Source organism: Alternaria novae-zelandiae (assembly GCF_023758075.1).
Source record: "Alternaria novae-zelandiae strain BMP 2774 chromosome Unknown scaffold_4, whole genome shotgun sequence".
NCBI classification, from domain to species: domain Eukaryota; kingdom Fungi; phylum Ascomycota; class Dothideomycetes; order Pleosporales; family Pleosporaceae; genus Alternaria; species Alternaria novae-zelandiae.
Window position 1 is genome coordinate 1043583 of NW_026056964.1, and position 24166 is coordinate 1067748.

General features: G+C 53.4%; 11 protein-coding genes across 11 annotated transcripts; 6 read left to right on the forward strand and 5 right to left on the reverse strand.

Annotated features, from left to right (window-relative positions):
* Nucleotides 1–171: 171 nt before the first annotated feature.
* On the reverse strand, nucleotides 172–1641 carry FAH12 (Oleate hydroxylase fah12; the record flags this gene model as incomplete). The annotated part of the gene is made up of 1 exon (XM_049396517.1): nucleotides 172–1641. One exon carries the CDS (start codon nucleotides 1639–1641, stop codon nucleotides 172–174), a length of 1470 nt encoding a protein of 489 aa, XP_049257865.1.
* A 4382-nt stretch (nucleotides 1642–6023) lies between these two features.
* On the forward strand, nucleotides 6024–7292 carry J4E88_002860 (uncharacterized protein; the record flags this gene model as incomplete). Its single annotated transcript, XM_049396518.1, has 2 exons — nucleotides 6024–6126; nucleotides 6181–7292. The coding sequence occupies 2 exons, from the start codon at nucleotides 6024–6026 to the stop codon at nucleotides 7290–7292; spliced, it is 1215 nt and encodes a 404-aa protein (XP_049257866.1).
* Nucleotides 7293–7651: 359 nt separating this feature from the next.
* On the reverse strand, nucleotides 7652–9131 carry J4E88_002861 (uncharacterized protein; the record flags this gene model as incomplete). The annotated part of the gene is made up of 2 exons (XM_049396519.1): nucleotides 7652–8540; nucleotides 8620–9131. 2 exons carry the CDS (start codon nucleotides 9129–9131, stop codon nucleotides 7652–7654), a joined length of 1401 nt encoding a protein of 466 aa, XP_049257867.1.
* Nucleotides 9132–9742: 611 nt separating this feature from the next.
* Nucleotides 9743–11633, forward strand: ADE17 (bifunctional phosphoribosylaminoimidazolecarboxamide formyltransferase/IMP cyclohydrolase; the record flags this gene model as incomplete). Its single annotated transcript, XM_049396520.1, has 3 exons — nucleotides 9743–9761; nucleotides 9813–11150; nucleotides 11200–11633. The coding sequence occupies 3 exons, from the start codon at nucleotides 9743–9745 to the stop codon at nucleotides 11631–11633; spliced, it is 1791 nt and encodes a 596-aa protein (XP_049257868.1).
* A 510-nt stretch (nucleotides 11634–12143) lies between these two features.
* J4E88_002863 (uncharacterized protein) lies at nucleotides 12144–12667 on the reverse strand (the record flags this gene model as incomplete). Its single annotated transcript, XM_049396521.1, has 2 exons — nucleotides 12144–12578; nucleotides 12626–12667. The coding sequence occupies 2 exons, from the start codon at nucleotides 12665–12667 to the stop codon at nucleotides 12144–12146; spliced, it is 477 nt and encodes a 158-aa protein (XP_049257869.1).
* Nucleotides 12668–13236: 569 nt separating this feature from the next.
* On the forward strand, nucleotides 13237–14238 carry J4E88_002864 (uncharacterized protein; the record flags this gene model as incomplete). Its single annotated transcript, XM_049396522.1, has 1 exon — nucleotides 13237–14238. The coding sequence occupies one exon, from the start codon at nucleotides 13237–13239 to the stop codon at nucleotides 14236–14238; it is 1002 nt and encodes a 333-aa protein (XP_049257870.1).
* Nucleotides 14239–14816: 578 nt separating this feature from the next.
* Nucleotides 14817–16427, reverse strand: J4E88_002865 (uncharacterized protein; the record flags this gene model as incomplete). The annotated part of the gene is made up of 4 exons (XM_049396523.1): nucleotides 14817–15560; nucleotides 15607–16195; nucleotides 16247–16329; nucleotides 16377–16427. The coding sequence occupies 4 exons, from the start codon at nucleotides 16425–16427 to the stop codon at nucleotides 14817–14819; spliced, it is 1467 nt and encodes a 488-aa protein (XP_049257871.1).
* Nucleotides 16428–16842: 415 nt separating this feature from the next.
* On the forward strand, nucleotides 16843–18706 carry J4E88_002866 (uncharacterized protein; the record flags this gene model as incomplete). Its single annotated transcript, XM_049396524.1, has 7 exons — nucleotides 16843–16935; nucleotides 16982–17053; nucleotides 17105–17237; nucleotides 17287–17391; nucleotides 17438–17761; nucleotides 17821–18037; nucleotides 18085–18706. The coding sequence occupies 7 exons, from the start codon at nucleotides 16843–16845 to the stop codon at nucleotides 18704–18706; spliced, it is 1566 nt and encodes a 521-aa protein (XP_049257872.1).
* A 673-nt stretch (nucleotides 18707–19379) lies between these two features.
* J4E88_002867 (uncharacterized protein) lies at nucleotides 19380–20588 on the reverse strand (the record flags this gene model as incomplete). The annotated part of the gene is made up of 1 exon (XM_049396525.1): nucleotides 19380–20588. One exon carries the CDS (start codon nucleotides 20586–20588, stop codon nucleotides 19380–19382), a length of 1209 nt encoding a protein of 402 aa, XP_049257873.1.
* Nucleotides 20589–21355: 767 nt separating this feature from the next.
* Nucleotides 21356–21786, forward strand: J4E88_002868 (uncharacterized protein; the record flags this gene model as incomplete). Its single annotated transcript, XM_049396526.1, has 2 exons — nucleotides 21356–21696; nucleotides 21747–21786. 2 exons carry the CDS (start codon nucleotides 21356–21358, stop codon nucleotides 21784–21786), a joined length of 381 nt encoding a protein of 126 aa, XP_049257874.1.
* A 200-nt stretch (nucleotides 21787–21986) lies between these two features.
* Nucleotides 21987–22832, forward strand: J4E88_002869 (uncharacterized protein; the record flags this gene model as incomplete). The annotated part of the gene is made up of 2 exons (XM_049396527.1): nucleotides 21987–22155; nucleotides 22186–22832. The coding sequence occupies 2 exons, from the start codon at nucleotides 21987–21989 to the stop codon at nucleotides 22830–22832; spliced, it is 816 nt and encodes a 271-aa protein (XP_049257875.1).
* Between the last annotated feature and the right edge of the window lie 1334 nt (nucleotides 22833–24166).

Here is a 24166-nt window from a genome sequence, read left to right on the forward strand (position 1 = left end):
GATCCCTCAAGGGCCTGCGACAAAAGATCTACACTACACCGAAATCATACCGTGACTGGTCTTTCTAGTCTAATGTGCGCCGCAAGAAGTAAAGTTTGCAGCCTCGTCGGGCGACTCCCGAACGCCGTGGCAGAATAGTCCGCTCTAAAAAATAAGATTCGTAATCATCGCTTACTCGTTGTCACTCTCAGGGCCAACCTCCATCTTCGCAGCCTTCTTAGCTCCGGGAGCATCGATCTTCTGCGGTGGCACACCGAGGCCGTTGTGGTTGCGGAAGAATAGAACACCCTTGCCCTCGCCCTCAGCACCGACGCTGGGCTCGACCCACTGGCACCAGCGGGCACTCTTGTACAGAGCCTTCAAGAAACCGATGGGACCATCCTTTGTGTCAGAGCGGTAGTGCCTGCCCATGATGGGCTTGATGGCCTCGGTGGCCTCGTCGGCGTGGTAGAAGGGAATGGTGGAGATGTAGTGGTGGAGGACGTGGGTCTCGACGATGCCGTGAAGAAGGGTGCGTCCGATGAAGCCAAACTCGCGGTCGATGGTAGCAGCGGCACCACGAGTGTAGGTCCAGGTGGTGGCATCGTAGTGGGGCAGGGTGGGGTCGGTGTGTTGCAGGAAGGTGATCATGACGAGCCAGTGGTTGACCCACAGGTAGGGGATGATGTACCAGACGAAGAGGTTGTTGAAGCCGTAGCTCTTGCCAATGAAGGTGAGAGCAGCGATGACAAGAGCGATACCGAGGTCGCTGAGCAGGATGAGGTGCTCGTCGCGCTTCTCGTACAGGGGGCTGGAGGGGTTGAAGTGGTTGACACCGCTGAACAGGCCGTTCTTCTTGCCCTTGCCCTTGCCTTCGATCTGACGGTCGTGGTTGTTGTGGCCGGTAACGTTGGCCATGAGGTACATGGGCCATCCACCGAGCTGCTGGCCGATGGTGTGGAGCAGGGTGTAGATGGGAGTCTCGTCAGCCAGCTCGGAGATCTCGTGGATCGCCTTGCCGACACGGGTGGCGTAGACCTCGCGGGTCTTGGGGACGAAGACCATGTCGCGCTCCATGTGGCCGGTGGCCTTGTGGTGCTTGCCGTGGGAGATCTTCCAGGAGAAGTAGGGAACGAGGAGGAGAGAGTGGCAGACCCAGCCGACAGTGTCGTTGAGCACCTTGGAGGGCGAGAAGGCCTGGTGGCCGCACTCGTGGGCAAGAATCCACAGACCAGTGCCGAAGAAGCCCTGGAGGACAGTGTATAGGGCCCAGAGACCAGCGCGGAGGGGCATGTTGGGGACCGTCTCGGGAGTCACGTAGTTGTGGAACACGTAGAAGGTAGCGGCGAGCGAGGCGAGGTCGCGGGCGACGTAGCCCAGACCACGGATGGCAGAGCGCTCGAAGCAGTGCTTGGGGATGGCATCGCGCAGCTGCTTGATGGTGTAGTCGGGGATCTCGAACTCGTTGCCGTAGGTGTCGAGGAGCTTGCCGGTAGCCTTCTTAGAGTGCTGGGGCTGCTCGTCCATCGAGGACAGCGACGTGTTGGAGGCTGAGCCGGCTGGCGAGTCGAAGGGTGAGGCCGAGACTGAGTTGGCAGTCGAATCGGCCGTCATATTTCTCTTCAGCACAGGCTGCTGGGCGCGGGCAGTCGAGGTTGCCATGGTGGGAGAGGTTGTGGTGTGGTGGTGGAGGGGAAAGAGGGTTGGCGGTGGGGAGCAAGCCTGAGCAGTTGCAGCACCAGAGGGCTATCAACTGTTGAGATGCAGGGCAGGCTGCGAATTGGAGGGTGTGCCGGGACTGGCAGGTGGATGAATGTCTGTACGACTTTCAGAGAGTGAGAGAGATTAGGTGAAGAAGGGCGCTGTGTGTGCGGGACAGGTGGGAATTTAAAGCAGGGCCCTCAGGGCGGTGTCGATGAATTTCTGGGTATGCGCCAGGGTAGGAATGGGCAGGTCAACGAGCCAGGGGCGTTCGAGAAGCCGTTTCGCTTCGATAATCAGACAGGTCCGGCTCCATCAACTAGCACGCTTTCTCTCTACACCTTGTGCATCTCTCTCCACTCGGCAAAAATTACTTTCACCATTGCCCTCCCTCGCCACCGCACTGGACACGGACAGCTCTGTCCTGGTCGAGAGGCGTGGTACACGGTGCCATCTCCACCGGCATGCGTGTCCAGCACTGCATTCTCTAGCTCCCTCCCGCAACAAGCCAGTCTACATGGGGCCCTGAATTTTCAGCAGATCGCTCTCATCCGTTGGCTTGGCGCGTCGCTAGCCATGAGTATGGCAAGCAGACCGCTTGTTTGTGCCCATCACCACCCGCACTCCAGCGCCTCGCCTAGAGTCGTCGCCCGCAGGTACCAGGTGGATATCTGCCGGGCTTGAACTGGTGGCGATTGTCTGAGTTGGCGCCGAATGAACCCGCTACACTACTGGGTGTGTAGGCTACTACCCCCTACCACGAGCAAAAGCAATGCGCACTCTACGGAGGCCCGCAATGGCTCGAAAACGTTGTGGGCGCACATCGCAAAAAGTCGGAATGCCTCCCACGGATGGTGCAGGCCTCGCTGCAGGGTCTGGGCTAGCGCGCCGGGCACCATTCAACCAGATTGATTCGCCGCAGACCCCGCCGAGGTTCAGCCTTTGCCCTTCGAACGCGTCTCCACACGTGGAGGGGTCCTCTGGGCCACGTCTCGAGCTGCCATCACTTCTGCCATCGCTACCAGACGCCTCTTCACGGCGTGGCATCGCATGACGGGCTCACTGACGCTTATCTATGTACTGCGGCTGTTCAACGGTCGGCTTACATCCTTCGTCGGTCCCAACAAACTATACATCGTCATCTCACACCTAGCTACTGCCCCGTACATGTCCAGGTGCATCGCTTGGCGCTCTCGGTTACGCTAGTCTATCTTATCTTTGCTAGCAGAATCTCGCAAGCCATACCACAACGGTCCTCGAACCACGTCGAATTGGCGTCTAGCGCAGTACTCCTCTTACACCTGTATCACGATACTCAGAACCCATTGCACTCGTTATGCTTTGCTCGCGTTCAAGGTCTCTTGCTGAGACTCACCTCCGTTCGGGCCGTTGTAGCAGGACGTCTCACATCTTTCGCCCCGAACACACTCTGATGATATCAACTTTCTTCTTCTCATCACGAATTTCTTTACAGACTAATCCGGTTCTGGAACTGCGTTCAGCCTTCTCTCGGCCATCTTCGATAAGTGTGGTCGCGCTGTAGCGACTAGCACCTACGTACTCGGGACTTTCACATGCCAACCCCACTACCCCATCACCACCGGCAAGTGGATCACGGAGAATATTGAGCGGAGGATCGCCCCTAAAACACGTTCAACGGCTTTATCGGGCCCCTCAGATCGATCCTGGGACTTGCAACCTCAATCTTGGCGCATACTAGCAAGCGACGAGCTTCAATGGTGATTTCCACATGTTACAAACGTTTTGCTGGGGCGGCGATGATATCAAATGCACCGGGCAGGTCTCGTGCTGGAAATCGATCACTCTAGTCACGGACCCTAAAGGGTTTTTCACGTGTCTCCGAGGTACTCGTCACAATTGGCCACTTACCGCATACGTGGACCTTGAGTGTAGCACTGGGTTCAGGATCAACACAACACATGCTATAGTGAAGCATGCCAACCTAGGAAAAACTTGAACACCCTGGAGCCTACGTTTACGTTGGGTCACACACTTTACAGGTTTTTGTCTTGATGTAGCTCCCAGGCCTGTTCAGGTTTTTTTCTTGTATAAGGTGAAAGCACCATTGTTTATCAGTGTTCATTCCTGGCTTTGGATGTCCTCCTTATACTTCCAAGTGCTGACGAGAAATAGCGGCACACGACTTGCTTCAGCACAATCAAACATGCGGAGATTATGCCTAGATTTGCCTCGGCCAACGTCCAGAGGCCTCGCTCTATAAAATCCCAGGTTTCGTCTCGTTGGTTGCGCACGCTATTAGCAACGGCTGTAGCACGTAGTATTGACGTTATTGTTACACTAATGATACTGTCAGTGCATGTACAGCACATGGTGATGCACACGCAAGATAGCTGTCTATACAAGCAATACTTACAACCCGCCGAGCAAGAATATGCTGTATAGGAGAATCATCTCTTGGGATTTGAGCCGTAGTCCCGAGATTTCCCGGATGGGCAGTGCCAATACGATCACATCTGTCGTAATATTGATCGCGGCGTTTGCGACCCAAAATTCCGAGCTGTCGATGCAGTTTCCTTCGATATCCTTATCCCAGGATCGCTGGATTGGGACGCATTGGAAGATAGTCGCGAAAACAGTGGCAATCCCAGACGCGACAACGATGGAAAGCGCGCAATAACACATCCAACAGAAGTGGCGTGAGATGAGCATGCTTGAACTGAAAATGCGCTTGTACAACAGGATAACGGAGATTTTGTTCAAGCACACCACGACTTTGTATGGTGTCTGCGCGAACCAGAAAAACTTGAGGCACGTCCGCAACTCTTCGATCGAAAGATCAGCCTTGTGTTTGCCATAGCCGTACCCAACAGATATATGAACAAAGGCCGACATCGAAATGGAGAATAGCTAATACGTCTTAGTCAGAACACCAGCGAGCATACACTGGACTTACCAAAGACGCTACGATCGCGTAGTCGTCAGCGCGTAATGCCACATCTCCTCGAAGTCGAACGACAATTCTGGCAACGACCGTGAGGCCAGCGACAATGATCATTACAAGAGATGTCAAGTACAGCTTCCATCCTTGGTTGGCTTCACCATCTGATGGGAAACCCATATTGAACGTCATCTCGTATGGAAGTCCGTATCGCTCGGCAAATTGCTCTGTGCGAAAGACATAACTAAGTCCAAGCCTCGAGCGGACAAGGTCATTATCTGAATGCTTTGTTCTCATCCTTCGGTCTGCAACCAAATGCTTGTGCCGCGGAGCCCACTTTGCCTTTTTCACATCTCTATGTCATGGACCCAACTTTACTGGCTGTAACAACAGCTCATATCGCTATCAGTGGAGAGACATTATCGAATGTGGTGATCTTCGGGTCGGGTGAACCGATCAGTGTTCCTCCGACCCCGGGAAACACATAAGCGACAATCCTTCACACGTCGGCCTCCCGTTTGAGGAAAGACGTCAAGGAACCTTGTATGCGGCGTAGTTGTACGAGCTGTCCTGCAGGGTAGTTCGGACATAAGGACATCGAAGGCATTTCCAATTATATTCGCGCACGGCAGCAATCGAATCTAAGATTGCGACCAGCGTTCTTATTGCCTCCTGCATCTTAAAGAGCACACAATCCTACGGACACCAATTTTCAGCCGCACCTTTCTGTCGACAATCGCTGCTCTTGTAAGGAGTGATTAGATCAAGATGCATAGTCTTGTAACCCTATCATTGTGGCTATGTGCCATTGAGTTGTCTCTGGCTGCGCCGAAGACATTCTCCTACGAGCACGCGAAGACGGAGAACGGGCAGATCACAGGCCATCGTTCACCCAAAGTCAACGGGGTCTGGGAGTATCTGGGCATCCCATTTGCGCAGCCACCACTTGGTGCTTTACGATTCGCTGCACCTCAGAAATACAAAGGCCAAGATGATTATATTGCTGCCAATTTTGTAAGCATTTACTTGGCGTTACCAACCCATAGGATGCAAATGTGTTGACGATCAGAACAGGGATAGTAGGCGTCTGGTATTGATGCCGCATATATTATTAGGCTGATATTATGCACAGTGGCTGCCCACAACAACCTCCTAGCTGGCCCGAATTTCCTGGATTTACTCCTCAAGCATTGACTGTCCTTGACTCCGGTACGAAATCCCAGAAACAGAGGGCATATCAGTGCAAGACGCCGTAACGATAGCTCGCGAGTTCGTGCATCTTGACACACACACGAAGTACCCTATACTCTATCTATAACTGTGCTAACCGTTCCAAGTACGTTACCATTGATATACAACACTACCCACACCTGCCAATGGGTACTGATTTGAATCCTTGTTTCAGTTTGCTGGTGGTGCTGGAATGCCCACAAGTGAGGACTGCCTTACCTTGAACATCTGGTCGAAGCCAAGCATTAAGTCTGCTAAGGCGAAGAAACCTGTCTATGTTTTCTTTCATGGAGGACGTGAGTCATCATTTGTCCTCCCATCCCCAACGTCCACTTGTCTTACTTGAACAGGCTTCGCTGGTGGCTATACCAACACGCCCTTTGCCAATGGCCAATACCTCGCAAACAACGAGGACATAGTCGTCGTTTCGGTCAACTACCGCCTCAATGTCTTCGGCTTTCCTGGTGCCCCTGATGCAGACACCAACCTAGGATTGCGGGACCAACGTCTCGCAGTGGAATGGCTGCAGAAGAATGTTGCAGCATTTGGCGGAGACGCGAAGAAAATCGTCATCTCTGGCCAATCTTCTGGCGGTGCAGCTGTGGACTGGTGGTCCTATGCGTACAAGGAGAACCCTATGGTCCACGGTCTCATGTCCACATCAGGTAACGTGTTCAGCTTCCCCATGAACACACCAGAAAAGCAACGATCCAACTGGTTCGACATCGTCAATCTAGTAGGTTGCGGTTCATCAAACGAAACGCTGTCTTGCATGCGCCGTCAACCCTGGGAAGTCCTCTCAAAAGCCGTAACAAAGATCCCTCCCAGCCCAGGCGGCAGTCCGGTCCGTTCAACACCGCCATTCTACCCCCTGGTCGACAACGAAACCATCTTTTCCGACTACCTCTCCCGCTCAGCAGCCGGCGACTTCGCTAAACTGCCTTATTTCCACGGCCACAACGACCACGAACAAGGCTACTACGTCATCCCAGCTTTTGCACAAGGTCGAAACGTGACGGAGGCGCAGGGCGACCAGTTCCTCCTTGAGTCCTTTGTCTGCCCCGTTTCCCACGAAGCTAATGCACGCATCGATGCTGGTGTACCCACGTGGGTCTACCGATACTACGGCGACTGGAACAATACCCGTCTGTATCCTACATCTGGTGCGTATCACGGGACTGAACTGAACATGATTTTTGGTGGCTCTGCGGATGCCAGTGGCCTCCCTCAAACGCAGGCTCAGAAAGACACTGTTAGGCTTGTGCAGCGCGCTGTTGCGGCGTTTGCTGAGGACCCGAAGGAAGGACTGACGAAGCTGGGCTGGCCGATTTTCGATCCGGAGAAGAAGAGTTGGGGTGAGATTGCTGTGGGGAATCGAGCGGAGATATCGTTTGCGAGACCGGAGAAGTATGATGCAAAGTGCGGGGACGTTGTATTGGGGTCTTTACAGGGCATGTCGTAAGGGCAGGTAGGGACTGTGCTGTGCAAGCAAATCTCAGCAGATCTTCGCATCAGACCCTACGGCCTTGAAGCACGACATTCCAATCTTCGGCCCGGTCAGGTCCTTCATGAAGTCCTCATTGTATTGATGAGGTCACTACTGAACCGGAAAATAGCAACACTGGACCAGACCAGCTCGCCCGCTAGTAGTTATTACGTATAGAATTCATGAACGAGGAGGATACGTCGATCTTAGGAGTGTGTATTCCGTTGCGCATATACAGATGTGGTATTCAAAGCCTGACATGGATTCAACAGATGACAGTTCCAATGGCATCGTCGGAAGCTGCTCTTACCAGTAACCAGACTCAAGCACGAAGCCTACAATCGTGCTCTTAGCGATCTAGCATCCAACTTCCTCCAAGCCAAGAACGCAACCAAAGCCACAACACTGATCCGGCCAACAAGTGCCGTGGCAACCGCCCTCCTGACAAGCGGATAGTAGCCCTCTAACATGGAATTGACTGCAGCGCCTCTCGCCATCATCTTCGCTCTCCCGCTTTGTCCCCACCCTCTTCCTACACCCAAGCCAGCTATGCCAACCTCACCAGGCTTCTCTTCCTCCAAAGATCCAAGCGCTTCACTGCCAATACCTGGGAAGTCCTGGGTGGGCAGCCCTGTCGCATTCTGGCTATTCGTCGTTGTCACGCTCGACGCAGCTGTGCTCATTTCCAAGGACTTCTGCTTCCGGAACCGGTACGACATGGCCCACATGACGAACCGTACGTCCCAGTTGGTAAACGTAGGGTATGTCCAGAGCTCCAGCGCGTTGTGTGGTGGCATGTGTTCTAGAAAGTCGCTTACGACGCCCAATGTCAAACCCCATAGCAATAATGGAGGCCTACGGTCCTTAGATCTTCCCTCGGGGCCTGCCAATGCTTCTCTGATCGTATTTGTGATACTCTGTGGCGCTGCTTCGACGGGTATGAAGTCGGGGATGGTTGCGCAATGCGTCGAGTTGGCTGGTACGAGTTGTATGGCAGCAAACATCATCTTGCTCAGCATGGCTTGTAGGAACCAGCGCTTGATACCAAGTTCAGACTTTGCCAGACGCGCCGAGACATCGGCGTATTCGTGTGTACGGAGAGCCGGCGAGAGAAGGGCGCGAATGGGGACCCAATGTGACGAGGCTACTTCGGTGGGCTGCAGGCGTTGCTGTGGGTAGGCGGGAGAGGTCAGGAGGTAGATGTACGGGCATAGTACCATGAGTCTGCTTGTGGTCAGCCGAGGTTCGGTCGATTATAGTCTCCATGATCCAAGTCTAAGTGATGTTGAGTGTGACGACGTACGGTACTTTGCCCCAGCTCGTCGTAACGATGCGCTGCGGTAGATTGCCGACCGCGATCGCATTGGCAGGGGTCAGATCAATGCCAACCTCTTCGAGCGCTTCTCTAGCTGCTGCTGCCTGGTCGTCCTCATCCTCTGGATCCCTCTTCCCACCTGGCAATGCAACATGTCCGTTCCACTTATCACCAATTCGTGCGGCTCGCTTTATGAAGAGTAGCTCGGGGTCTCCGTGCTTCACCCATTCTTGTGAGAAGAAGGCGCTTAGTGACGACTCAAAGTCGAATTCGGAATGGGGCTGTGCGACAGATGATCGTCTGCGTCGAGGCGGTAAAGGGCTATCGGAGCTGTCAGGCCAATGCGAGTAGTTTGGTTGTATGCGCAGTATGAGGGCTACGGAAGCGCGTTTAGGCAGGTTTGGCGGACACGCGACATCGGGATAGGGGTTCGCGTTGAGCTCCAGCAGAATAGACTGGAGATGGCTGACGAGGTCTTCGGTACTACTATGCGTTGTCATGATGTCTACGGGATCTCAATGCGTTGGAAACGGAAGTACGCGTTCGAAGATGGATGGGTCGGGAGGCCCACGGCACATTGGCGAGGGTGGTGACTTGTCGCGGGTACTGCTGTGCATGCAAGTGACACAAAAAAGAAACGCGCGCCGCGATGAGGTCTAAATGGCGGCGGATGTGATTCTTGAGAGATTCAGCGGCTGATATATGCGTATCGCAACGGAGGACCGAGGCGCGATAATTGACATGGCCATGGCGATTGGCTGCATCGCTCAACTCTGCGTAGAGGAGCTGACGAGCGGTGAGTGGACGCCATGATCGGTACGACACATGGATATGGGAAGACAGGCGATGCACAGCGGGAGCTACGTGTATATCTAAAGGATACGAGCCGTAGTCATCTGGAGTTTGCGTCTCGCAGTCGCGTAGCGGAGACGAGCTCTGGCCAATCGGGCTAAAGCCATGGAGGGGCAGGCAAATGAGGTCACTTGTGAGCCCCGCGACGCCAAAAAAACTCCACAGTGTGTCGTGCGCCATTGTTTTGTACCCCAGATCTCTCTGCTTTACTTGACTGCCTCTCTTCAATTGACAACTGAACATTCAAATCATAGTCAACATGGGAGGCCAAAAGACAGGTAACCACGCGCTTCCAGTACCCATAAATTGCTCCTAACTCTTTGCGCCAGCGATTCTGTCAGTTTATGACAAGACCGGTCTTCTTGACTTGGCCAAGGGACTGCACGAATGCGGTGTCCGCCTGCTGGCCTCGGGCGGCACGGCCAAGATGATCCGCCAGGCCAACTTCCCCGTAGAAGATGTCTCTGCCATCACCAAGGCGCCTGAGATGCTCGGTGGACGCGTCAAGACGCTCCACCCCGCCGTACACGGAGGCATTCTCGCGCGCAACCTCGACTCGGACGACTCAGACCTCTCCGCCAACAGCATCGACAAGATCGACTTCGTCGTATGCAACCTGTACCCCTTCTCCGAGACCGTCGCGCGCATCAACGTTACCATCCCAGAGGCCGTCGAGGAGATCGACATCGGAGGTGTCACCCTTCTTAGGGCCGCCGCGAAGAACCACGCACGCGTCACCATCATCAGCGACCCCAACGATTACCATGACCTCCTTACCGAACTCAAGAAAGACGGCGAGGTCTCAGAGAACAGCAGACAGCGCTACGCGTTGAAGGCTTTCGAGCAGACCTCGTCATACGACACCGCCATCTCCGAGTTCTTCAGGAAGAAGTACGCAGGCGACGGCGACCAGTTCCTTACCCTTCGATACGGCGCAAACCCCCACCAAAAGCCCGCGACCGTCTCGATGCCGGAAAAGTCTCTGCCCTTCAAGGTGCTCTGCGGCTCTCCCGGATACATCAACCTGCTCGATGCGCTCAACGCATGGCCTCTGGTGCAGGAGCTGACCAAGGCGCTCAACTACCCAGCCGCAGCCAGCTTCAAGCACGTTTCGCCTGCGGGCGCGGCTATCGGAGTCCCCCTCAGTGAGGTGGAGCGCAAGGTATACATGGTCGACGACATTGAGGGCATTGAGAAATCGGGTTTGGCACAGGCCTACGCTAGGGCGCGTGGTGCTGACAGGATGTCAAGTTTCGGCGACATGATTGCCCTGTCCGCTGAGGTAGATGTCCAGACTGCGAAGATCATCAGCCGCGAGGTCTCCGACGGTGTCATTGCACCCGGCTACACCGCCGAAGCTCTGGAGATCCTCAAGAAGAAGAAGGGTGGAAAGTACCTGGTCCTTCAGATGGACCCCGACTACGTCCCAGGCCCCGAGGAGACCAGGACCGTATTCGGCATCACCCTCAAGCAGCACCGCAACGACGCCAAGATCGTCCCTGCCGATACTTTCAACACCGTGATTGTGCCCAAGAACTCTGGAGCTCTTCCGGAGCCTGCCCAGCGCGACTTGACTGTCGCCACCATTGCGCTCAAGTACACCCAGTCCAACAGTGTTTGCTACGCGCTCAATGGCCAGATCGTCGGTCTCGGGGCTGGTCAGCAATGTAAGTTCGACAGATCCTATATGGTGAGCAACCACTAATTCCTGTACAGCACGCATTCACTGCACTCGCCTGGCTGGAGACAAAGCCGACAACTGGTGGATGCGTTTCCACTCGAAGACGCTAAACCTCAAGTTCAAGAAGGGCACCAAGCGCCCCTCAAAATCCAATGCCATCGACCTCCTGTGCTCTGGTCTCGTCCCCGAGTCAGGCATTGAGCGCGACGATTTCGAGGCCAACTTCGAAGAGGTACCCCAGCCGTTCACCGCGGATGAGCGCAAGGAGTGGCTCTCCAAGATGGAGAGCGTCGCTGTCAGCTCTGATGCCTTCTTCCCCTTCATCGACAATGTCTTCAGGGCGCACAGGAGTGGTGCCAAGTACATTGCTGCGCCTACAGGAAGCCAGAACGATGGCGCCGTCTTCGAGACTGCTGAGAAGCTGGGTATCACCTTTGTTGAGCAGCACATCCGGTTGTTCCACCACTAAGAAGTTGGTGTGAGAGATGAAGATGATATTTGCTGATGACTTTAACGTGCATTGAATTGGCGAGATGACCAGTCTAAATGAGATGAGATTACGATACCTTCAAAATGTGGATACTTCGACCTCCAACTCGACCATCAGTAAATTGTGATCTATTGAGTGGCACGGCCTGCTCCTTGCCTTGGAAGGCCCTTCAGAGTGCTGCCATCCTTCTGCGCGGTGATCAGTCTCTCCGCAAGAAGAATATGTGATAGTAAAGTGCTGAGCTCGACACAGCTGCAAGTATCACCATAGTGGTGTAGAACCGCGTGGTTCTTGAGTATTCAACGTAATCCGTGCTGCCGCAACGGCAGACAGGCTGGCGGTACTGCAGCAGCTAGAAAGCGGTCGGACGGCCTTCGTGATGATATATCCTTGAGAAGTCGGACGATGTATGCGACGTAGCGTGAGGTACCGGTGTGACACATACACGATCGCAGTCCTAAAAGCGCCTGCTTCAGCCGCATTATAACCTCATCTGACCCTCCCTACGCCCATTATCTTATCTTCAACCATCTTCATCAAGACATCTTTATCCTTGACCGCCTTTACCCTCTCTCCTTCCAGATCCTCCAACTGCCTCTCCAACTCCTTCATCCTATCCACTTGCTCCCTCTCGCTCCAATTCAAGCCCGGTAGATGCGCAATCAACCTCTCAATCTGCTGCTCCTTCAACGTAATGTCCTGTGCCATTTCTTTCAGATCTGCTTGAAACTGCTCTGGGGAGGGTTTGGGCGGGACCGCGATTGGTTGTTGTGAGGGATCTTGGGCAATGCCTTGTTGTGTGTTCTCAGCGGCGTTTCGTGCTTCTAGTTGGGCAAAGGTTTCGAGGGGTTGTTGGCCTTCGGGGACGCTTGGTGGCGCGTTTTCGCGGATTTGACGGAGGGCGGCGGACATTTGGTTCAGGAGCTGGGTTTGTTAGGAGGGGGGGTCGTGTGTTGGTTGGAGGGTGGTACCATGTCCAGTTCATCTTGGATTTGGGTGAGGATGTCGCCCATGGTGGCAGGTGGATGTGTTGAAGGCGTAAAGGCTTCTAGCTGCCAAGAAGTATATATGAAGCTGGGTATCAAAGCTGCGAGTTTGGCGTGCTTGATCTGAGTGTGTATGCTAGAGGCAAGTATCGCGTCCGAGTTGTAGAATGCGCCGGCTGGGCTAGCCTAGCGCGTCACCGCCATGTTCAGGGCCCAAATTATACGCGAATGCTCTTTCCTCCAATTCACCCCACTCGACGCCCGGCACCCACTTCCATTCTCCGTCGCGTCAATTCTCGTGTAAATATGTCACATTCCAAGCGCTATCTCAGGATACCGTGATGCGACCTTCCCTCCGCCCACTATGGCTCCCACAAACCTCATTTCTCGCACGGCTCCCCCGAACTACTCCGCACCGCGTCCCACGCCGAATCGCGACCACTTCAGCGCGCAATGCTGCGCCAATTGATCTACCCAAACTCAGACTTTCGCCCGGCTCTCTGTATCACGATTCGCTTACGACGTTCCTCGAATATGCGAAGGAAACCAATCTGAATTTGACCTCAACTCTCGCTATTGGTACTATCTATGAGTACATGTCGGCGCAGGCGCTCATGCGCCTAGGCTTCTCTCTCTTACGTATAGGCCGTATGGGGGATGCAGGCATAGACTTGATTGGACACTGGGTGCTGGGACCTCTCAGAGAACCCATGCCCGTCATCGTACAGTGCAAGGCAAGGAGTAATAGTGTCAACCCGAAACACATCCGCGAACTCGAAGGATCTTTCCAGGGTGTACCACCGCATTGGCGCAACAAGGATGTCTTGGGGCTATTGGTAACAACAAAAAAGGCTACGACGGGGGTGATGAAAGCTATAGCGAACAGTTCGTGTCCTATGGGCTTCATACTCATATCGCGGGAGGGACTAGTGGAGCAATTTGTTTGGAACCGGGCGGCAACTGAGAGAGGGCTGCAAGGAGTAAGTGTCACGGTGAGGCATACCCCGCGGGCTTTACTGGAAGATCCTGAGGAGGGATTAGAAGAGGACGCGAGGGTATCAAAGAAGAGTCAGGACAAGTTCAAAACTTCGGGAACGATGAAAGACATACAATTAACCTGGATGGGATCGCCCATCTTTCCAGACAGGGACAACCTCGACCAGGAAACCCTCAAGCTCATGCGCCAGATCCCAGCCAACATTGTGCATGTACCCGCCCCCGTCGTTGAAGTGGAAGAGCCACCCCAAGGGTGTTCCAAGGATTCTGCAAAGGACAAGAAGAAGGCCACTTCAGCCGTTGCGCCCAAAATCGGTCGGCCCATAAAAATGTGGTCCGAGAAAGCGCCTCGTCCACGCGGAGGCCAAATCTCAGGCACCTTAAAGAAGCCTACCGAAGGTCATACCATGGGAAGGCCTCCAGGATCGAAGACTAAGCGTAGAGCGGGCGATGAGCCTGTGGTGATAGAGAAGCCACCGAAGCCACCGAAGGACCCTCACCGTCATAAAAAGCTCAGGCAGCAGATACCTACCTGCCGTCCACGACTGGGAAGACCCCCTGGATCGAAGAACAAACCCAAGGTACCTGTTGATACTGGCTGAGGTGGGAAGACTCGCATTCTTTTTGGAGAATGTGGTCTATCGAATTCTCATTTGTCCTATCAGGGACACCCACGCAAGCGCCGACTATGAGCGTCTTATTCAGTGCACATACGATTCCAGTCACAGCTACGGGCTGTGCATGTAGCCACGCGGAGCTGAGCGGGGCAATCAACAATGGCGCATGAACGAGGTGGGCGAGTCAGAACACACAGTCCGGCCAAACATGAGCATGATATGCCGAACATGGGAATCACTCACACCTGCACTTCGTAGACGATCATTGAGTAAAGATGCCTACACCCCAGTCATGTGGATCATGGGGAGACATGGATTTCCGGCTACGCTCCCAAGATTCCCATACGTCACCACATGGCCATTTCAGGAGCAAACCATGGATCGAGGAAACAAACAAGATACTTCATTAAGGTCAAAACGTGGGATGCTGTTCGTACTCAACTCGCGACACGTGGGCGGACGCGAAACCATACATAGTACTAGATAATAATACAATCCTAACACATGTCGTACAAACACAAACTGATACATGCCTGGATCTAACTCTACTGCGCGCCTAGTGATCAGTAATCAAATCGATCTGGCAGCACAAGAGGAGCAACCAGTGTCCATGTGTAAATGCCGTAGCACACCCATGCGCTGATGATCTTTGCCCAACTAGCCCAGTACGTCCGACCGACAGGGACGAAGCTACCAGATACATCCTTCTCGTCAAAGTTTGTGGTGAGGAGGGTGGCGACCCATGTTGTGCTGAGGAAGAAGATGATGTGGAAGAGGGTGTAGTTGTACTGTGTTGCGTTGCGCTCGTCATCGCGCGGGTTCTTCTTGCTGGAGGGCTCGTCGTCCTCGTCCTCGCTGTCGGAGTCGTCGAGGGCAGAAGCGGGGAGGGATCCAGACTCTACAGCAGCGCGCAGGGCAGCCTGGCGCATGTCGCGACGGGACTCGGGCTGTTGTGTGACGAGACCATGTTCGTAGTCTTCGGTGCCAACCTGGGCGTAGCCGTTTCCGTGGGGGTTGCCCTGAGCGCCCAGAGCGAGACCGTATGTTGCTGCGCGGGTGGTGGTGTAGGCAACTGTGACGAATGTGACAATCGCGCCGATGATGATGGTCGCCTTACGAGTTCCACGGGCGCGAATGAGAGGGTTGCATTGATGGTCATCGGGTTCCATACCTACGGCAGACAAGGTGAGGTAGGTGCAGTAGACGGCTACGATGGCGGATTGGGCGAGACCAGCTCGGGGGTTTACGTCCTGTACTGCGGGGTGGATCGAGGCGACGGATGATATGAGGAGCAGAATCAAGTTGATCTGACTGAGTTAGCTAGCTTCAGCATATGTCCAGAAGTCAACTTACGGTAATGGCTGCCTGGTTCATGCCGCATCCACTCTTTGCAAAGAAGATGTACATGACAATGGTCATGGCGATTGACGCTAGGTACATGGACATGGCACTACCCACCAGCATGCCTGTCCAGACGCGCGACTCGGTGGTTTCGATCTTCTCCTGGCAGTACTCGGCCCAGTTGTGCGCCAGATCCACGAGCAGGATCAGACCGATGAGAAGGAACAGACACGCGCCAACCATGGCGAAGTAGTTGCCCCAGACGATGAAGAACGAGTTCGGGATGAAGAAAGTCAGGACAATCATGCCGATCCAGCCCATGATCTTGGGGGCCCAGAAGCCGTTCTGTATGGTCGCGCGACCGTCCTTGGAAGACCGTACTCCGATGAGCATAAGCGCCATGAGGACGTGGAAGAAACCGAGCGCGAAGTTGATGCGCTGCACTGCAACGTATCCGTAGCATTGTTCGCCGTGGCACTTGATGTCGACGTAATCCAGCGTGAGGTGGGCCAGCTTCTTCATGGCCCAGTCGGTGAGCATGATCCATGAGACAATCGAGTTGATGAGGAGGATGAGCGCGTATGCGATACGGGTGGCGATGCTGCGCGCAGTCAGTATACGATGAACATATCTCCCAGGCTCGTAGTCCTACCTGTTACCGCATTTCCCTCCACAAGAGCCCATGACGGCGCTGCATGTCGCGGCGCCACAGCAGGAGGCGGCAACGCTCCAAACCTGGCCATGTTAGCGGCGCGCAGTCGCGACGGAGCGTGTCAACGTACGGTGCCCATGGCGGGCATAGCCAGGAAGGGGACGGATAGTAATGCGCCCATGGTTGAGATGCCGTGAGTCGCCGGGGTGGTGTTGTGGAGAAGCTGGAGGCACGAGGATGAGGCCGGTGACGTTCCTGCGCATGCGCTTGTGTCGCGGCTCCTGCCGCCAAGTCACGCCTTGGCCATCTTATCTCCGATCAGCTGCAACGGCCATGCTTCACTTCGACTCTCCATTCACTCGACAAACATCGGTGTGGTGTCTTGGGGTTCGCCTGACTTCTTGTTTGCCTCGCGCTATAGACTTCTTTCGTGTCCTTCATTCTTTGCTTGCTTCTTTTGCATATCTTTGCCTGCGCTATTAGTTCCTCGGCTTAGCAAGTGCCGATATCAGTTCCAATCCGCGATTGCGCAACTCGATATCTCCCGCACTCGATGATCAGCGCACTGCAATAACACCTCATTCACACTGGCCAAAATGGTCGCCGAAGAGCAGCCTCCCACCCACAAGAAGACGCGCATCATATCGGTCGTTGCTGCCACCGCAATCGCGCTTGCTTGTGGTACAAATGTACGTCTCCGTCATACATCTGGAGTGGGATGCTAACAGATCCCAGTATGCCTACTCAGCATGGGCACCGCAGTTCGCCGATAAGCTCCAACTCTCTGCGACCCAGAGTAATGTCGTCGTATGCCATCCTACGTACCTCCTGAACACGAATGTCGTCTTACAATGATAGGGAACGGCCGCCAACCTGGGCATGTATGCTTCTGGTATACCCATGGGCATCATAACCGACAGGAAGAGTCCGCGACTTGCTGCAATCATCGGCATGTTCGCGCTCTTCGTTGGCTACTATCCCATCAAGCTTGGTAGGATGCTTCGTACCTGCTCGCCAGACTGTTGTCTAACTGTCGCCAGCGTATGATGGAGGTCCAGGCTACATGAGCGTTGGCCTGATATCCTTGTGTTCCTTTTTCAGCGGCGTGGGCAGCTGTGCTGCCTTCCAGGCTGCTTTGAAGACGGGTAATGCCTTCATCAGCTTCTGGAGTACTCATGCTAACACTTACAGCGACGCTCAACTGGCCTACTCATCGCGGATCGGCCACTGCTTGCCCACTGGCTGCTTTCGGATTGAGCGCCTTCTTCTACACTCTCATCGCCGGCATAGCATTTCCAGGCAATACCTCTGGGTTACTTATGATGCTTTCTCTCGCGACCTCCCTACTCGTTCTGGTATCGATACCCTTCCTCATCGTCGTCGACCACAAAGCTGGCACCGGCTATGCTGTGCTACCCACCAGCGAACGTACGCGACGCAACTCCAATGTCCTCCACAAGACGAGATCCAACGGCTCCAAGTACAAATCATCTGCTCCTCTACAGCAAGAAATTAGTAAGCGATGCTTTCTTTCCACCTCTGTCTTCCCCTTGTCACCTGCCAACCACTTCTAGCAGCCGAAGAAGAACAGGACCGTCCCTCAACCGAGACCTCGTCACTTCTCTCGTCTGGCCCTGGCGACATCATCGATGATGACGACGACGCAGCAAGCAAAAAGTCGGCTCACTCATGTGTAGATATCACTGGTCTGGCACTTCTGAACAAGCCGGAATTCTGGCAATTATGGGTGCTCATGGGTCTTCTGTCTGGAGTTGGTTTGATGACAATCAAGTATGTATACTCCAGATTTTCATCGTGGTCATCACTGACTAGTGTAGCAATATCGGTCATGATGTCCAGGCCCTTTGGAAACATTGGGACGACTCCGTCAAGAACGCCTTCGTCGCTGACCGTCAGCTATGGCACGTGTCCATAATCTCGCTCTGTTCCTTCTTAGGACGTCTGTCGTCAGGCATTGGCTCCGATCTCATTGTTAAGCGACTACATCACTCACGCTTTTGGTGTGCTGCCATCTCTGCCACCATCTTTGCTTTGGCTCAAGTTGCTGCTATTCGCGTTGAGGATCCCCACTTCCTGTGGGCTGTGTCCGGACTCTCCGGACTCGCATATGGCGTTCTATTCGGCGTCTTCCCAGCGCTCGTGGTTGATGCGTTCGGTCCCGATGGCTTCGCCGTCAACTGGGGCTTCATGACTCTGGCACCCGTCGTCAGCGGAAATGTCTTCAACCTCTTCTATGGTGCAGTTTACGACTCCAACTCAGTAGTTGAACCAGACGGTCAACGTGGATGTGAGCTGGGTCTCTCGTGTTACCGCACCGCGTACTATGTCACTCTCACATCGAGCATATTGGGTATCTTCGCTTGTTTCTGGGGTATCTACGGCGAGCATATACGCAAGAGGCGAGAGTTGGAGGAACATGATGGTCATAGAGATGCTTGATTGTATTTCGCGGTGTCGCAACAGATAGTATTGAGGTGAAGCTGCACAGTTCTTCGTGCCTGCCTCCATCTGATAGTAAACTTAGGCATCTAAGACTTCCCACGTTCCTGCTATTGCCTCTGGCTCGATCGCACTAACTCGATTTGTGATGAGGATGAATTGGTATGTCGGCATATGGAATGTTCTTCCAAAGATTGGGCTGCATGGCGATGAAGTGCTGTCCGAAGTGTGCGATCTCGCATTCTAGATAAGAGAAAACTGACTAGTCTCCAGCCGAACGCACCTGAGGGCTCCCTTTGATCTCGCACGCAAATGGAACATCCGGGCAATTGCACTGGGCCATCGTGCTATTGGTTGAGGCTGGTGGATGTCGCTGTATCCTGTTGCTGCTCAAGGATGTGCATACGGTACCCAGGAGGTGTTCGTGGTTTTGTGCAGTGATAGCGATCGCCTCTCGTTGGTATTCTATACACATCGCGTATACGTGAGAGTTTTGTCTGAAGATAGACTGATCTGGACGATAGTCTAGTGCACGTTTAGCGACAGGCCTTCCTCGTGACGTTTGATCGGATCCAATAAGCGGACGCGCTTCTGATACTGCATGTTGGTATGTTGTAGTTGAGGAGAGCAACACTGCATGTCGCGCTCGTATCCCTCTGTAGAAAGATGAATGTTATCCTTCGAACTGGGAGGGGCGGGAGGGGAGCTTGTCGACCCATTCCTCCATCGTGGTGCCCCTCATCAGATCCCGGAACTTATAGAATGTGAACGGTCTACCCCCGAGCATCCTTTTCTGCTTATCAAATTCGATCTTGTCGTGCTCAAACAGCTCAATCCTCGTCTGTTCTAGGAAATCAGGCAAATGATCACCCCAATCACAGCCAGTCTGATTTGGCCCATTGTTTGCTTTGATAACGCGATAGCTGGGAACTTCCCTGATGCCAAAAGCTCGGCTTGCTCTCCTCAGCGCTGAGCATAGTTCCTCGTCATCTAGGTCGTTTCCAGCATCACTCGCCCACTCGCGTATGGCTGCATATGTAGTGTAGGAGCCCTGGGGAATGAATGTCGCCAAGGTCAGTATGAACTTGTCCATTGGCCAAAGCTTGCTTGAGTTTGAGATCCGGGCCCGGACTTTTTGTTTCTCGGTAGACTGTACATCTTTCATTTCGGCTTCGCATTGCTTTTTGTAGGCCTCGATAGCTGAGATAGCATCTTTTCGGAAGCTCTGCAAGCGATCGTGGTTGCTGTCGAGTGGTGGTTCCTCTAGATAAGCCTTTGTGTATGGGTAGGCGTCTATTAGTTGAGGTGTAGTCCTAAGTCGCCCTAACAGGACAAGCTGGTGTGGCAGAGTAGCGAATGCTTTATCGCTAATAAATTCGATCGGCGCGAACGGATCATGAGGCTGTTGGCCGGCTGTCAAACGAGCTCTCTCCTCGTCTTCTTGATGCGAAATCAACTCCACCACCCTGGAAGTTTGCGACCAATCGAATTGGACGTTGGCGACATTGTTCGTGGGTTGATCGATGGCCATTTGGTCTTGATCTCCAAGATTGGGTGGATCGCGGTTTGGGGCATCATCCGAAGTAAGCAGATCATCAAAGCCATGTCCTTGCATCATGGTCCAACAATGCTGTTCTATCTCTAGCAACATTGCATTGCGGACGCGTTTCCTCTCTTCGATAAATCCTTTTTGAATCTTGTGTAGGCGCGTGATCTGATCTCGATGATAGGCAAGCGCCTTATGAACGATGTCGGTCCTCGGGAGCTGGACAAGCCTCTGGACTCGTTTGAGATTGAATTCGATCTTTATCTTGACGCGCTCTTCGCGATCGATCGTGGTCTCTCGCCTAATCTCCTTTCTGATCTTCTTGTTGTTTGGCATGGTCGGATGATGTGTTGATGTTGTCGAACGCGACGGCTGGGAGGTGTCTAGAGCGTCCAAACGCGTGAACGCGTCGACGCGTCAGGGATGATCGACAGGGCTGTTAGCGTCAGCAAGGTATCTGACTCCGCGACCCCGCGTCGTAGCCTCTTCCTTCAACCTTTCCATGTTTGCCGCACGTCTCTTCTTTAGGATGTTTTGGATAAACTTGCAAAGCGCCGAGCGTTTCCCCGGTTGCTGGAAAACCAGAAGTCATTCAACTCCGTCCTAAGCCATGATCCGTCCTAAGCCCTGCGCCGTCACCAACCACCCTCTATCCGATCACGCCTCTTTGCACACCAGTGTTGTGTCGCAAAGAAAGAAAAGAGACTGTTAGCTCTACTGGAACCTACTATCGCGAAAGCAGCTGACAGCGTGGGTGCTTACTGGGCATGGAATCGACTAGTACGACCCCGCTGCCAGCCTCCGTCCAGATTTCCAATTCCCATGAGCTGTGATAGATGAGCAATGGTGAAGTTTGCCGTCCCCTTGAGCCCATGTATGTACCTAAAACATTGTCGAATCTGGAGTCCGTTAATATTTGCCAAGCCGGCTTGATTATAGCCACGTAACCGCTCGGCGCTCGGGTATATAGCAGAGACTTTCATCCCAAGTTTCCTTTAGTAGTCATCCAGTTGATACACTCAATTTTATCCGATCCGGTCTCTCCAGTTCCAACAGATATTCAATACACATCTTCTTCTTCCAGTACCTAGCCATCTCCTACAATGCTGGATCACATCGGCCTCACCGTCCCAGCGTCGCGATTCGAGGAAGTCACGGCCTGGTACCTGGCCGCGCTTGCACCGCTCGGTTACAGCAAACAGATGGATTTTGGTGGACAGGGTGTTGGCCTAGGCCCAGACAGGTTGAACACCGTTTTCTGGATTTTCGGCAAGGGCGATGCTGAAGCAGCTGCGACACACTTCGCATTTCGATGCACTGATCGAGATGCAATTGAGAAGTTCCATCAAGAGGGGGTGAAAGCCGGTGGGAAAGACAATGGGAAGCCGGGCTTGAGATCGTATCATCCAAACTACTACGCTGCCTTTGTAGTGGATCCTGTTGGGTAAGTGTCGTCGCCAGTTGGTGGTAACTGCATTCGGCTGACAGGTCTAGAAACAATGTCGAAGTCGTGAGTCACGATGTGCCGCAATAAGTTCAAGCAACAGGAGCATGTATGCCTCGACAATATCTTTAGACGTCAATGAGATTGAGCATCTGATGGTGATCGATTTGAGGTGTAGCCGTCTCTATACCGCCTGCCCGTTTGACTGCTGCCAAGACCCGCGTTTGTTCACAGCTCCTTCCACCCAAATCACACTCTTGCCTTCTCAACATCATCTTCGACCTCGCGCCATGCCAGTGATGTCCAAAACAGACCGCCTGCAAGGTCTGCTCGACTTTGCTCGCCAGGCCAATGAGGTCGAGCAACATCGCGTCTCGCTCGAGACTTTCCTCGCTGGCATTCAGCAAGAGGATCAAGACCTCGATGAGGCACAGCTGAAGCAGATTCAGGCAAGCCAACGTATGCCAAGCCACCTACCTTTGCTAACAGGTCAGCTCACCATCTACCAAACGCTCCTGGGTCTTTTCAATACCAGTATGTATGACCACGCCATCTACGAGAACCTTCCTAAACGTAAACCAGACGATTCGATCTCAAAGTCCACTCAAACCTCCGCAATGACAGCCTCATGGGCGACGCAGACCGACGCGGCGACAGACTCCCTTTGGGATCTATTGCCTAAAGCTCGCGAAGAAGCCTTCCAGCGCGGCCTCGATGCTGGAAAAGACGACGGACACATCCAAGGAATCAAGGAAGGCCACAGCGCTGGTATGACGGAAGGCCTGGCTATCGGGCTCAAGCAGGGGCAAACGGAGGGCTTGAAGACAGGGTTAGATCAGGGCAAGGAGGTCGACATGCAACGCGGCATCGAGATAGGAAGAAAACTCGGCTATGCTGATGGTCTCGCTGAGCGCCTGAGACAAACAAAGGAGAAGATGAAGAAGCTGGACGAAGAAGACACCAGCAGGCACATACCACAGGTAGAAGCGACTCGCGAGAAGATCATCGTGAAGCTACCTTCAAGGTTACCCGCAATGATCATCAAGGAGGGGAAGGAGGAAGAGGCTAAGCCCATACCGATGATCAATGGTATCGACCCATTTGCGTCACTTTTGGGTCTGGCACGCAGGAAGTAAATGTGCGTTTGGAGGAGATAGGAAGGAATGTATACAAAAGGAAGATACCCAATGGAGCCAGGCGAAGCACAGTCAGTATATCTTTGATTAGGCTTAAGTTAATCTACTGCGGCTTGACATGAAACTTTGCAGACCACAACTACTTAGCAGCCAAGACTATGACCCCACGAATACCTGAGATTCAAAAGCCGATGTTTAAATCGTTAATCCAGCGGCGCATACGCGCACGTAAAGCGCATCGCAGCGGAAACTTCAATACACACGTGTCACATGAAGTGCCAGCAAATTTACGACATTCAGTAGCGATATCAGCCTGTGGCTAGATCTAATAGGTGACAGCAACATATGATATCAGCGCTTCGCTTTCGCGAACTATCAGTCACATGCTCCGGGTAGTCTATAGATCACTTCATTCCACGACTGTTGAGCGTTGTAGTTTCCAGAATGTATAAGAGTTGTCTCACACTCGCGCTCCCACATGGCCCACTCACTCATCTATACTAACACAACAAAAGCTCGATCAAACTCTTGCCACAAGATGTCTAACCTCATGTGGCCTGTACACGACCAGGTCCTCGAAGGAAGCTGGGAGATAGCGCGCGAGATATTATCGCGAGTCGACTCCATCCACCAGCGCCTTAATCGAAGCCTCCAGTACAGTAACGATCGCGAAGAACGAGCCAGCATCAGAGCCAAGCGGAAAACACTTCGCACATATGCCGTCCTCTGTGAACGAACATGGGAGCTCTACGAGTGGGCCCGCAATGATGAAGGAAAAGCCGCGCGACCAGAACATCCTTGGGATACTGAACCAGCAGTGCAGTCGAAATATGCGGAGGCTTTGGGATTAACGAAGGATGAACAGCCTATATCCCCGATGAGGGGCGTGATAGAGCTACATCAGAAGTTGCAGGAAGCCTTTGAAACAGGAGCGGAATTGTTCTATTGAAACACGCGCTCGAATGAATTGATATATTGGACAGTAATAAACACCGTCATATCTCCTTAACCCTCTCCATTAACCCCTCAACCATTGCATCCAGCTTCTGAACCACATCCCACGGCGCCTCTCCCTCCCCTGTACTAACACCCATAGCCTCGCCATACACATTCCCCCAAGCAGGATACCTTAGCATCGGACTCCTCGGATGCCAGTCTTTTCTCCATCTTCGCTCTTCGCTCTTCAATGTATTGATCCGCGCTAACAACTGATGTACTTCTACTAATGTAGGAATGTGTGCTGCGCGACCGATGCTGTATTGTTTTGAAGGCGGTGTAACGGCTTCGGCAGCTCGCCATCGGGCTTCGATATCGAGGGCCATTCGGTGTAGGTT